General features: G+C 53.8%; 1 protein-coding gene across 5 annotated transcripts in view; it reads left to right on the top strand.

The window, feature by feature from the left end:
• AAK1 (AP2 associated kinase 1) overlaps window positions 1–13,691 on the top strand; it is a 56,478-nt gene that overhangs the window by 32,527 nt on the left and 10,260 nt on the right. For 2 of the 5 annotated variants that reach the window (XM_068174428.1, XM_068174425.1), the window contains exons 10-20: window positions 731–810; window positions 1,531–1,685; window positions 1,768–2,042; window positions 2,224–2,424; window positions 3,261–3,475; window positions 4,092–4,249; window positions 4,601–4,717; window positions 6,333–6,428; window positions 10,796–10,897; window positions 11,785–11,886; window positions 12,501–12,611. In XM_068174428.1, coding sequence (XP_068030529.1) covers window positions 731–810; window positions 1,531–1,685; window positions 1,768–2,042; window positions 2,224–2,424; window positions 3,261–3,475; window positions 4,092–4,249; window positions 4,601–4,717; window positions 6,333–6,428; window positions 10,796–10,897; window positions 11,785–11,886; window positions 12,501–12,611 — 1,612 coding nt within the window. The remainder of the gene's footprint in view (window positions 1–730; window positions 811–1,530; window positions 1,686–1,767; window positions 2,043–2,223; window positions 2,425–3,260; window positions 3,476–4,091; window positions 4,250–4,600; window positions 4,718–6,332; window positions 6,429–10,795; window positions 10,898–11,784; window positions 11,887–12,500; window positions 12,612–13,691) is intronic. The other 3 variants (XM_068174427.1, XM_068174424.1, XM_068174423.1) reach the window with 3 other exon arrangements.

The following is a 13,691-nucleotide window of genomic DNA, read 5'->3' as shown; positions in this document are numbered from 1 at the left end:
TGTGAGGCCAACCAAGAGATCTGGTGCATGTGAACATGGGAAATTAGGCCATGCTTGGGAAACCAATTTGATTTCCAGGCACGCTCATCGTAGCATGTGTAATTTGGCCTGCACCTGGGTTTGAGCACAGCAGTTCTGGGCCTGTTGGCTGGGACTTGGCATTTGAACTGCATCAGACCTTACACAACCATCTGCCCCTTCTTGGTGTGTCTTCAGAGTCTTCAGATGAAAAATGGAGTTGGCAATTATTTTCTTACGTTGTTATGGACACTGTGACAGACATTTTATTTTGTTGTTTCTACATAAATAGAAACTTAAGGTTTTTTCCCCCATGTTCAGGTGATTATTTATGGTCTTTATGAATAAGAGGTAGTTTGGGTTCTATTATGCCTGTGTTTTTATAGCATCATTAATAAATTTTGTCACTACTGTCCCCTGGTTGTCTTTTAAAAATGACACGCCTTTTAAACATGTGTGCTGTGGAGTTTCATGTTCATATTCCATGCTCAGTGGTCAAAAAGCTGAGCCCTCTTTTCTTCCTTTGTAAAGACTCCCAAACTCCTGTCTCCCCATGACATGAACCTTGTGGTGTTTGTTATGTGTCCACATGAGGAGTAATTGCTTTGGGGATCCCCAGATCTCCCTGTTTTATTGTGATGTTTTTGCACATTATTTCTGACTCTGTTTTCTGCCCTCGAAATACCAAATTGGGCATTTTTGGGATCTGCAGAACTCTCCAATCCCTGCTAAACTCCCAGACCCAGTTAAAGCAAGTGAAGCTGCTGCAAAGAAGAGTCAACCAAAGGCCAGGTAACCCCACCTGCTTTTTACTCCCCCTTTTGCTGCCTGTTGTCTCTGCTGTTTATTAGCAAAGGTGTATTTAGCTGCTTCCTTGGGGACTTCAGTTGCCAAGTGGTGACTGAGCACAGTTACTGTCCCTGACTCAGAAACAATCTGATATCAGGTTCGTTAGTTATCAAGAACAGTTTGGTATCTACAAACCACAGAAGGCTGGGGGCATGGCTGCTCCTCTCTCTTTTGCTGTGCATTTTTGGAGCTCAGTAAACACTGAGCAGAGATCAGGAGAGTTCAGTGACCTGATTCTGGGGTGCGTGTACCAAAGTTAAAGTGCATCTAAAGATGGCAGTTTAGACAACTCTGCCCAAAGGTACCAGCTGCTCATGAGCTGATTTGTGTCCTTCATGTGCTCAGTCAGAAGTCTGAGTGGTTTCAAGCAATATGTTGTAGGAAATAGTTGGGTATAAGTTGAGTGGTTTTGACAAGTCCCAGCTGTCCACCAGGAGAGGATGCCACGATTGGCAGAGAAGTCAGAACGACAGTGTTGGATTAATTGTTGTGAATGCATGCAGGAGGTTTTACTGTGCCTGGGTGCCCGTGAGTGTTTCACCTTTGTCAGTCACACCCAGCTGAGGTGTGGGTGAGTGTTTACCCCTGCTGTGTGTTCTGTGCACCAGCTGCCCAGCTCACAGGCTGTGCTCACTGCCCTTCCTTCTCCTCCTTCCTTAACAGGCTCACAGACCCCATCCCTACGACAGAAACGTCCATAGCACCCCGCCAGCGACCTAAAGCAGGGCAGACCCAGCCCAACCCTGGAATTCTGCCCATCCAGCCAGCCCTGACGCCCAGGAAGAGAGCCACAGCCCAGGCAGCCATTCAGCCACAGGGTGAGCGACGTGTCTGTGTGCTCCCTGCTCCCCCGTGTGCCTCAGGCAGTGACCTAACGCTGGCTTTGGGTTCTTGTCCCAGCTGCAGGCCCGGCTGCCCTGGGCAGTGCCCAGCCCTCGCTCCCTGCCAGCACCCCCCAGCCAAAAGCAGCCCCCCAGCAGCCTCCAGCCCAGCCCCAGGCCAAGGCGGCAGCAGCGCCCCAGGCACAGCCCCAGGTCCCCTCGACACAGCCCCAGGCCACCCCTCAGCATCAGCAGCAGCTTTTCCTGAAGCAGCAGCTCCTGCAGCAGCAGCAGCAGCAGCAGCAGGCTGCCTACTTCCAGCAGCAGCAGCAGCAGATGATGCAGGCACAGCAGGTGGGTGTGTGTTTCGGGTTCATCACATCTCTGTGTCTGCAGGGCTGTAGCTTTGTGTTTATGGCTAGTTCCTGCTCTCTTGGGGGGAATGGGTGCAGCTTTTAGGCGTTTCCTGTGTGTCCCCAGGCCTCTAGCAGGACTTGGTCTAGGTCCACCACGCCTCCACCCTCTTGTTTCCCAGTTCCCAGTGGTGCAGCAAGGAGCGCCCGCGCAGCAGCAGCAGCTGATGCAGAACTACTACCAGCAGCAGCAGCAGCAGCAGCAGCTGCTGGCCCAGCAGGCAGCTATGCAGCAGAAGACCACAGCAGCAGCAGCTCAGCAGAAGCAGCAGCCCCAGGCCCAGGCTGGCACAGCACCGCCAGCACAGCCACAGGAGCAGGGGGTGAGAGCTTGGGGCGCTGGGACTTGGGTACGAATGCTCCTCTGCCAGCTCCTGAGTGCTGATCTGAGCTCTTTCCAGCTCTGCTCTGGATCTCAGCCTCTCTACCCCTGAGCAGGTTTGAGCCCAGCCAGCCTTTGCCAAGTTTTAATGGAGGTTCTACCTCCAGAGCTGCACCACAGAAGGGGGAGAGACTCTCTGCCTGTGCCGTAATCCTGAAACACTGCAGAGCAGCGAATTCCCCCTGGTATATTTCCTGTGTTGGTTTGGTTTTTCCCCTCTAGACTGTCCCCAGTCCAAGGCTGGGACGCTGGGTGCTCCAGCAGGAGCTGTTTTCTCCCCCGGTCCATGGCTGGGATGCTGGATGCTCCAGCAGGAGCTGTTTTCTCCCCTGGTCCATGGCTGGGATGCTGGGTGCTCCAGCAGGAGCTGTTTTCTCCCCTGGTCCATGGCTGGGATGCTGGATGCTCCAGCAGGAGCTGTTTTCTCCCCTGGTCCAAGGCTGGGATGCTGGGTGCTCCAGCAGGAGCTGTTTTCTCCCCTGGTCCAAGGCTGGGATGCTGGGTGCTCCAGCAGGAGCTGTTTTCTCCCCTGGTCCATGGCTGGGACGCTGGGTGCTCCAGCAGGAGCTGTTTTCTCCCCTGGTCCATGGCTGGGACGCTGGGTGCTCCAGCAGGAGCTGTTTTCTCCCCTGGTCCATGGCTGGGACGCTGGGTGCTCCAGCAGGAGCTGTTTTCTCCCCCGGTCCAAGGCTGGGACGCTGGGTGCTCCAGCAGGAGCTGTTTTCTCCCCGTGGCTGCCATTCTTTGCAAGCTCACTGTGCTTTCCTCCCCTGGCAGGCCCAGGTGCAGGCTCAGAGGCAGCAGCAGCAGGCTCAGGGGCAGGGGCAGAAGCTGGGCTCCCTCACGCCGCCGTCCTCGCCCAAGGCGCAGCGCGCGGGGCACCGCCGCATCCTCAGCGACGTCACCCACAGCGCCGTGTTCGGCGTGCCCGCCAGCAAATCCACCCAGCTGCTGCAGGCTGCAGCTGCTGAGGCCAGCCTCAACAAGTCCAAGTACGTGCCAGGGCCTGGGGGGTCAGCTCTTGGTCAGCCTCAACGAGTCCAAGTAGTCCTAGGCCCCTGTGTGGGGTATGAGTGAGGGCTGGGTCAGGCTTTGGGAGGTGTTGGATGCAAAGCTCTGAATGGAGGTAGGCACAAAACTCTGAGCAAGTCTGTGCCTTCAAGACCTCAGCTGAGGGCTTGGCAGGAAGTGCTGGAAAATTTGCCCCAAAGTCCTGAGGAGTTGTCCGAGGTGACCAGGGCCTTCTCTGGCTCATAAAAGGCAGTGTCATTTTAGCCACAGCCCTGGTGTGCATTTCATTCTCATTGCCTGACACCAGCACTTCCTGAAGGTTGGATCTTAATGGAGCTTTGTTTCCCTAGGAGTATTTGCTAGGTCACTTTGACAGTGTCGCAGGCAGAAAGCCTTTTGGCTGTTGGTTTTAACCCCTGAGATGTGGGTGCCCAGCCTCAGTGCTCCCAGGCTTCTGAGCAGGGGACTGCAGTAACTTACACTGGATGTTTTAATTGGGAAGTCATTAGAGCGTAGTGGCTTGGACCAGCTGATGGTGCTGGCCGGGGGGTTTCAGATGGGTGGTTCATGGCTCTTGTTTGGGGTGATCCCATGCAGATCTGCTTCCACCACGCCCTCGGGCTCGCCAAGGACCTCGCAGCAGAATGTCTACAACCCCCCCGACGTGTCCACGTGGAACCCCTTTGATGATGACAACTTCTCCAAGCTGACAGCTGAGGAGCTGCTGAACAAGGACTTTGCAAAGCTGGGGGACGGTAGGTGCACGGGGTGCTGTGGCACCTGCCTGCTCTGGAAGGGGAAGGTGCCGTGGACTGGGGGTGCTTTTGGGCTCGGGTGCCCTGTATTATTACAGTCCTCTGGCTAAATCCTTCCAGGTTCTTTCTCACTGCAGTTCAGTGGTGCCTCCAAGGCAGAGGTACCAGCTGCTTTGACAGTGCCCCTGCTCAGGTGCCTGTGGCAGCTGCAGTTTAAACTCTGCTTCATCTGCAAGTTGGGATTTGCAGCAAGGGCCTTAAGTCACCTAGTGGAGCAGCCTGCTAAAAGTACAGATGAGCAGCCTGCTTTCAGAATAGAAGTTTCCCCCTAACTCTGGGTCTGCATTCCAGGGAAAGCTCCAGAAAAGGCAGGCAGCTCCACTGAGAACCTGATCCCAGGTTTCCAGCCCGCTGCGCCCGCGGCCCCGGCGGATGCCTTCGGTGGCTCCTCCTTCCCTGCTGGGCCAGGTGAGTCTGGGAGCATGGACAGCATGGGAGGGCAGCTCCTGGCCAGGACCCCCTTGAAAGGGAAGGAAAACTGGTGCAAACAGAGCTGCATGGGCACTGAGAGCTGCAGGGAATAGGGTTGGCACTTCAGGAGAGGAGGGAATGTCACAGTTGGGTGGCAGAGACAGGACGCTGTGTGGAGGCAGAGGTGGGGCTTGTGGTGGGGGAAAAAACTGAGCCCTGAGTTCCCAAGGAAGCTTCTTAGTGTGTGGAAGTTCCATGGAGCTCATAACCAGGAGTAAAACCTGCTGTGTGCAGTGAGGGAAGTGGCTGGGAGGCGTTGGTCAGACCTGCTGGTCGGTTTGGAGGAGCAGAGGAACAAGGGTAACATCTCTGCTGCAGAGTGAGGAGGACAGCAGGGATGAGTGAGCAGGGAGAGTCCTTGGAGGAGAGCAGTCTCATCATTGACATGTGGAGTGATGAACGCAGTAATTTCTGCACTGGCTGGGCTGTGTGGCTCCACCTTGGCTGGTCTGAGGAGTTTCTCTGCCTGTGGGACCTTATCTGGTTCTCCTTTGGTCCTTGTGTCCCAAGGTTTTGCTGTGAGCAGCCCCTTCTATGCCAAAAACCCTTGGTGAGTGCTGCTGCTCATTTCTACTCCTTCAGCATCAGTTCTCGCTGTGGGCAGCTCAGACCTGCCAAGCACAGAGGTGGAAAGCTGCTTCCAGGAGCTCCAGGAGCCAGGGAGCCTCCCCCTGGTGACAGATGCTCCTGGCTGATGCCTCCCCACGGAAACAAAACAACTCTTGGAGAGAGGAGTCTGGGAAGAGGCTGAAGAATCCTTTGTGGGGCAAGGAGTGACAAATCCATTTGTGCTTATTTCTATTTTAAAAGGAGATTTAGTGGAGCTTATAACTGAGCATGGTATGTTGGTCCATGCTGGAGAATGAAGGAGTTGAAGTCCCTGACACAGGAGTGCTCCTGGGGAGCTGCTTTCTGAGTTTGTCCAGCTGTGAGCAGTTTCTGGTGTTCCATCAGCCTTTGTGGATGATGCTGAGCAGCAGCAGCTCCACGTTGAGCTGTGAAGCACCTTCTGCAAAGCCTGAGGAGCATCTGTGTGCCCTGGGCTCTGTGGTTGCTCTACCACGGTCAGCTCCTGCAGCGCCTGCCCCTTGACTTCCCAGTCCTGGGGCTTGGCATAGGAAGGTATCTTGGAAATCTTGGTGCTGGGCTGGGCACTTCCAGCCCTTCTCTTTCTTTCCTCAGAGACAGCAGCCTGTCCCAGCCTGGCTGGTGCACAGTGCTGCAGATTTTATTGCAGACAAATGGGCTGCGTGTCCTTTGTGAAGCCTTTCACCTTTTGTGCTGCTGTGAAGGCAGATAACAGTTCTTCCCTGCCAGGGAATGTTCTGAGATCTGTGGGTCAAATAGAGTTGGAGAGCTGCATGGTAACAGTGGTTTTGTTTGGGTTTTTATTCTTTTTAGTAGCACACTTGGTCAGAGTGTGCCTGTGTGTGGTTGTGTCAGGCCACAGCTGGGGCTGTGCCTCTGCTGGGGTTTTGCTCTGTGCTTTCTCCTCTTCTCTGTTCACTCTGCTTTTTCTTTTCTTTTCTTTTCCTCTCCTCTTCTCTACCAGCTGAAAAAACGAAAGACATTCTGAGTTTGGACTCTAGCCCTCCTCTCCTGACTGTGCCTGATCCTTTCATTCCTCTCCCGTTATCCGACGCCCCAGGTAACCGAGCTGAGGGGGGCAGAGTGCTGGGCTTTGTTTTGGCTCTGAATCTTCTGCTTCTGTTCAGGCACACCTGAAATCCTGGGCACTGCCAGGCTCTGCTGTGCTCACGGGCAGTGGGGATGGTTTTCATGGCAGGGCCTGGGGTTCTCTCTTTGTTCCTAATGCCAGAAATGTAGGTGGGGGTCTCTAGAGGCTCAGCATGCCAAGCCAAAAGCGATGGGAGGGCTGAGCACCTCTCCTAGGAGGGAAAGCTGCCGTTGCTCAGTCTGGAGCAGAGAAGGCTCCAGGGAGAGCTCAGAGCCCCTTCCAGGGCCCAAAGGGGCTCCAGGAGAGCTGGGGACAAGGGCTGGAGGGACAGGGCACAGGGAATGGCACCCAGTGCCAGAGGGCAGGGATGGATGGCATGTTGGGAGTTAGGAATTGTTCCCTGGCAGGGTGGGCAGGCCCTGGCACAGGTGCCCAGAGCAGCTGGGGCTGCCCCTGGATCCCTGGCAGTGCCCAGGACCAGGCTGGACACTGGGGCTGGAGCACCTGGGATGGTGGAAGGTGTGCCTGCCATGGCAGGGGTGGGATGGAGTGGGCTTTAAGGTCCCTCCCAACACAAACCATTCCAAGATCCTGTGAGAAATAATCCCCAGGTGATTAATTACCTCTTCTGACTTAAGCTGTTTTCCAATGGCCTCCAACCTTGAAATTGTAGGTTTTATTATTGTTAATCTTTCTTTCCTCTAAGAGTCAGTGCTGCTTTGGCTTCCAAAGTCTGTTGCAAATCTGAGCATCTTGTGAAGCACAAGTTACATGTGACCTTTTCTGATTTGGCAAGGTTTTCCAGTGCAGTTGGTGCTATTTCATTTACTTTGCAGTGCTGCTTCTAAGCCTTTTCTGTGCACAGTTCTGACTGCAGCAGCCAGCACTTTTTAGCACAAGATTATGTAAGTGCTTAGGAGCTTATTTGCAAATCGGTGGGATTTGGAATATGGGGATGTTTTTATCTGGGAGCCTCTCTGAGCCCTCTGGTGAGTGTGTGTGGCAGGTCCCACGTCAGTGAGCCCCAGAGCACAGCTGCAGCTCCCATCCTTGTCCTAGCCCAGGCTCTGGCTCACTGCTGCTTTGGAGGACCCAAAAAAAGACATTTCCATTTGTTTGTTCTTTTTAAAGTAAAACCTGAGGCCAGGAGCTCATGAATATTTTCAAGGACTAGGGCTGCACACCAATCCTTAGCTTTGAAACTGAGAGGGCATGTCTGCTTGTAAATTCAGCAGAAAAGATCAAACTTCTGGATTTGAGCTCAGGTTTTCACCTGGCTACAGCTCAGCTCAGGCCACAAACCTCCTCCCTTGGCACCTGGAGGTGCAGGTGGCATCACCTGAGTGCCTGTCAGACCCTGGGCTCTCCCACCTTGCAGAGGCACAGGTGCAGTGGGTGTCCCTCCTCCTCCTCCTCCTCCCCCCCTGTGTAATGGCTGCAGTTCTTCATGGAATTGTAACTAGGAAGAGGAGCTGGCAAGAGGGATGTAAAAATATGGCAAAACATCTGTTAAAATAAGGGAGAATTAAATATTCATGCTGAAAACATATTTCCTTGTGTATGTGCAGGAAAATGAGCCAAGTTGTTCTTAATGAGCTTATTTCAGGCTTCACCACTGACTAATGCTGGGTGTTGGTCAGGGGAAATCTCTCTGTGGGGTCATTCTGACTGATGGAGGAGGGTATTTTATTTTTTTGGGAATGAAACACTTGATCAGATGTTTTTAATCACCATAACTCTACTGCAGGCCCATAAATTCTGAGAAGATAACTGGGTGCCCAGCTATGCCTGGGTGTTCATAGCAGCTCTGATAAACAACTGTATTTCTGCTGAGGATTTATTTGCACCAAGATGACACACTGAGATAAAGTAATTGCACATGCACAATTAGGCAGGCACAGCAGCTGTGGGTGTGCACTAATGGTCTGGGTTTACATCTTGAGTTGGGAAGATGCAAAAGGGCAACTGCTCATGTGGGAACCTGATGGATTTATTGCTGTATTTACTGGGAGGACAAGGTGGGGGTGTGATGGTTTAAAGCAGTAAAGCCAGCAGACCATGAGAATCCCAGCTAAATGAGTGTAAAGAGCATCCAGCGTTCTCCTGCCTGGGCTTTGAGTTTGATTGTAGGGGGCAGAATTTACTGGATTGCAAATATTTGAGATCTTGAACGTGAAACTAAAATTGCTTGGTTTTGCTCTCTGAAGGAGCCACCGTTTGTCACTGTTGAATAAGAAATGACCCAGAGTCATCAGAAGGCTGAGTGGCATAAATGCCTCAGTCTTTACTGAATTCTGCTTCTTTCATACACCGGTCTGATACAGCTGGGCCTGACTGGTCATTTAATCAATGCATTTCACCTGATTGAATAATTAACTAGATGCCCATTTGTAAACACTCTTATGAGAATAACAAGAAAACAGGTATTAGAAAAACAACACCTGCAGGTTTTTTAATAATAATTGGCTAGCATTGTTTGTCTCCAGCTTCCTGAAGTCTCCCAGGCCGACTCTGGGAAAGCTTTTCTAGCTTTCTCTCTCTCTGACCAGGCTGTCAATCCACGGCTGTTGAGTGTTGTCCTGTTAGCTCCGAGGTGTTTACAGAGCCCTGATTCCATTTGCCTTTATTCCCCTTCTCTTCCTGCCCCTGTTGTGTGAGAACCAACCCATTTCTCCAGGAGAGTGGCAGTGCAGCCTTCCCTGGCCTGGTCCAGGGAATTCCATGGACTGAGCACCACGCAGGGCTGTTTTGACCTGCTGAAACTTCAGCAGTCAACAGGCAGAAACCCTGGCCAGTGACAAATCCCTGCCCACGCTGGTGATGCCCCTCCCAGCCGCTGCCCTGGCAGGATTTTCACAGCCGTGTCTCTCTCTCCCAGCTGGCCCCCGAAGGAAAGGACTCTGCTGTGTGCTCTGCTGAGCTGTGTGTGCAGCCCGGGGCAGCCTGCAGTGGGTGCCAGCCCTGCAGTGAGTACCAGCCCTGTGTGTGCCTGTGTCCTCACCTTGGCACACAGCTCTGCCCTCTGCTCCCTTTGGACTCGCAAGTTTTCAGGAGTCCTTGTTCTTTCTAATGGCCTGCTCTAACCCCAAGCCCCTTTGCCTCTCTCATCTCTTGATTTGATATTTTTGATTTTGATATTATTGATGTTCTCTGGACTGATGTTTTTTCCTAACTCTGGTGTTTCCTAAAACGCTTCCTGAGTGTTTGTGGCTGCAGGGGTGTGTGGCCAGCAGTGAAAGCAGCATGGCAAGAGTCTCTGGCCCTGGTGGCTGCAGGTGCAAAGTCTGAGCAAACTGACTGACTGTGAGCTGCATCAGGTGTGTGCATGTGTTGGAAAAGGGGTCTGAAGAAAAGGCCAGCTCTCTCTCCCTGGATTGCCCAAAGCTGTGCTTCTCAGCCAGTGCATGATGGGGTCTGGCCCGTCTGCTTGTCCCAAGGTACAGATCCAGAGTTCATTCAGTGGCTGCACCTCCTCCTTGTGTTGGTGCAAAGCAGAGGAGGGGCCCTTGCTTTCATTCCTGGAGGAAGTGATTTGTTTTTCCAGGCTCTGGAGCCACCAGCATCAGCCTCTTGGGGATGCTCCAAGACCCATCAGCTGCAGGCTCTTGCTCTGCTCTTTCAGCAGATGTTTTCCTTACTCTGACAGGAAACAATCAGTAATTTCTTACTCTGAGGAACAGGGAACTTGACAAATCTTAAAGGCTGCAGTGTGTGGCTGGGCTCTACCTCAGCAAGGGGCCGAGAGGGCACTTTTTAATCCCCCTCTGTGCTTTTATATAAATAAATATATATATATAAATAAACTCTGGCAGTGGCAGAGCTGTGGGCTGTTCTGCAGTGGCTCCTTGGGAGAGGAGCCCACGGTGGGTGAGGATGTCCTCACCTCTCTTAGGTGGCTCCTCTGATGGCTCTGAGTGCTGCTGGGGGACAAACTTCATGGCAGGGCCTGTTGTGGTGGGACAAGGGATGGTGGTGTTGAGCTGAAGGAGCTGGGTTTTAGCTTAAGGAGAGAATCTTTTTACAATGAGGCTGGTGAGGCCCTGGCACAGAGCAGCTGTGGCTGCCCCTGGATCCCTGGCAGTGCCCAAGGCCAGGCTGGACGCTGGGGCTCGTGGAAGGTGTCCCTGCCACGGCAGGGGTGGCTGAGCTCTGGCAGGTCCTCTGCAGCCCAGGGCACTCGGGGCTCTGTGCTGGAGCCATTCCCCAGCCGTGGTGCAGGCGCTGCTCTGGGGCTCACACGCAGCACAGCGAGCCGAGCTCCTGATTAATGGTGTCTTCTTCTTTCTTCTGCTTTTTCTCTCTGTTGCCTCCTTGCCTCCTTTTCCTGCTTGCCCCAGAAAAACTGATTGAGGGCCTCAAATCTCCCGAGCCTGCGCTCCTGCTCCCCGAGCTGCTGCCTCTGGCTGACCCCTTCGGCAGCACGGCAGACACTGTCAATGGTAACTGCCCCCCGTGCCCCCCGTGCCCCCCTGTCCCTCCTGCCCTGCCCTGCCCTGCATGCTCCCCCTGGCTCCCAGAGCAGCCCCTGCTGCTGGGAAGGGATGGATGGTGCTGAGGCAGAGCTGCCTTTTCCCCGTGGGGTGGGCACTGAGCAGGGGGGACTTGGTGGCTGCTCTGCTCTGGCAGCGGCACTGCTGGGCCGTGGGTGTTCTCTTGGGAGGAGAAAAATGGCAAAAATACCTTTCTTTGTGGTCGAGAGTGTGTTTAAACCCTCCGTGGCCCTCAGGAGGATGAGGAGGAAGGGCAGCATTCCCTGGAGCTGGGGATTAAGGTTGGCTGCTGTGAGCCTGGGTGCAGCAGGCAGGTCAGGGTTTTGGGGTGCTGCAGAGTTGTGTTCTCCTTGCCAGCTGCTCTGACGACAGGGAGTGCAGGCTGCAGGTTGTTGCCATCAGCTGCTGCTGTGGGGTGGGGTCCCAGCTGGGTGTGACCTGTGGCTCTGACAGAAGGGAAGGATGTGACTCCCTGCAGCAGTAAAACTTCGGCAGTTTCTGGCAGTTGTCTGAATTTTAATGGTTAGTTACTCTGAATGCAAGGGGACTCCAGTGGTCACTGCTTTCCTTTTGCTGGACAAGGATCTTGTGGATATTTTCTTCCTGTTCAGCTGCAGGGCAGGTGTTAGTAACCTGCTCTTCCACTCTCTGGGTATTTCAAATTGGGCTTGTACAAATTAAAATAAATGAAAGCTGAAACCAGGCTTCAAAACCAAGCAAACCCTTGAGCTGACACACACTACAGGGTCAGTAAAGGATTCAGACAACTCCTGCCTCAGTTCCCTCTTCTGCTTTTCCCAAACTAACCTCTGGCTTCTCCTGTGCCCCGTGGAAAGGCAAAGCTGACGTGGCTGTGGAGAGCCTGATCCCGGGGCTGGAGGCCCCGCTGCCCCAGCGCCTCGTGTCCCAGAGCGAGTCCGTGGCCTCCAACAGAACAGGTTGGTGAGGACAGGCCTGGGGCTCAGCCCCACGGGGCTCTGGCTGCCTCCCCGGGGGCTGCTCGGCCACTGCTGGCACCTGGGCCAGCTCAGGGAGTGCTCTGGGCTTCTCCTCTCCCTGGGGGGAGTGCAGAAGGTTCTTCCCCCAGCGGTGCTGGCACTGCCCAGGCTCCCCAGGGAGTGGGCACGGCCCCGAGGCCGCCAGAGCTCCAGGAGCCTTTGGACACTGCTCCCAGGGATGCCCAGGGTGGGAGTTCGGGGTGGCTGTGCAGGGCCAGGAGCTGGGCTCTGATCCCTGTGGCTTCCTTCTCCCTCAGGAGATTCTGTGGTTCTGTGGAAGTGTCCACCCTCCCAGACCTGCGGGTGCTGGTGCATTGCTGCCAAGGGGTGGTTCAGAGCTCAGGAGCAGTCCCTGATTTGTCCCAGGGGACAGAAAGCCCTGCTGGAGGTGCTGTGTGCCCTCACTGGGAGCAGTGAACCTCCTCCATCCCCAGAAATCAGTTTCTGTGCTGGCTCTGCACCACAGCTGTGCTCCCCCCTGCCTGTGCCTGCGGGGGATGTGGAATGAGAGCGTAACACTGTTTGTGTCCTGTCCAATGCTCACCTGGATGCAGACTCTCTCACTGGGGAAGACTCTCTGCTTGACTGTTCTCTGCTCTCTAACCCTGCTGCTGACCTCCTGGATGAGTTTGCTCCTGTAGCTTTCACAGCTCAGCCTCACAAAGGTAAACTGCTCTCCTGCTTTACAGAGACAGATGCTCTGGCCTCTTCTGCTGTTTTATTGTCCCCAAGCCACTGCTTTGCTTTCTTCCCAAGCTGCTCAAACTTGGAATGTGCACTGATGTTCTAAGGGGAGGAAAAAAAAAATCGAGTGTTGAGCTTGACTGTAAAGACAGGTTTTGTCCAAAATGGTGCTGTTCTCCATGGAGTGGGACCCAGCAGCAGGAAGGGTGGGCTCTGTGTGCAGCCCTTCCCCACTGAATGCACTCTGGGTTTGCTTTTTCCACGTGGCGTTTGAGACTGGTGGTTTTTCTGCATTATTAATTCCAGAAGGGAGCCTGATCATCATCTCTCACAAGATTTTGGAACAAAAGGAATTTGCTGTGGTTTGTTGGAGTTAGCACCTCAGGCAGATGCACTCTTCCAGCCCTAAAGAACGTTGTCCTTATCAGGAGTTCTTGAGTCCAGCTGTAGTGCCACAGCAAACAGGAATGAGAGCCTAAGGGGGGAGGCCAGGACTCCTGGGCTATTTATTGCCCTGAAAGAGAGGCCCAGAGCAGCAGAGCTGACTCCTGGGTGCCCCTCAGAGCTGGGGGGTGCTTTGCTCACTTGCTGAGTGTCCCTATAGCAACAGAAATGCTCTGGCCTCAGAGGAATTGCTGCAAAACCAGCCTGGAATAAATTTTTACACTTGATGGCACTTCAGAATGAGTTTGTGCTTTCCACAGAGCTTTTGGGTTAAACAGGCAGTCGTTCTGACTGCTCAGAGCTGAGATCCACCCCTGTGCCACTTCACTTTGCACTGAAATGTGTGTGGAGCACTTACTGCTCCATCCTGGGCACAGCAAAGCCCAGGTGTGCTGCTGTGGCTTAATGAGAAAATGAATTTACTGCACGGTTCTCCCAGGGCTGTCCTCTGGGATGGGAGAGGCTCGTGTGTGCTGAGGAAGGTGAGACTCTGTTAGCAGGGGCTGGGGCAAGGTGCTAAAATCTTCCAGAACTCATTGATGGCTTCTTTTCAAGCCTCACTTTTAGCTCTGGCTGTGGTTATTAACTGAACACCAGTCTCACTCTTTATTTTTGGC

This window comes from Anomalospiza imberbis, chromosome 28, assembly GCF_031753505.1.
Source record: "Anomalospiza imberbis isolate Cuckoo-Finch-1a 21T00152 chromosome 28, ASM3175350v1, whole genome shotgun sequence".
NCBI classification, from domain to species: Eukaryota; Metazoa; Chordata; class Aves; order Passeriformes; family Viduidae; genus Anomalospiza; species Anomalospiza imberbis.
The sequence above is the reverse complement of the archived record's forward strand: the minus strand, read 5'-3'. Positions and strand labels throughout refer to the sequence as shown.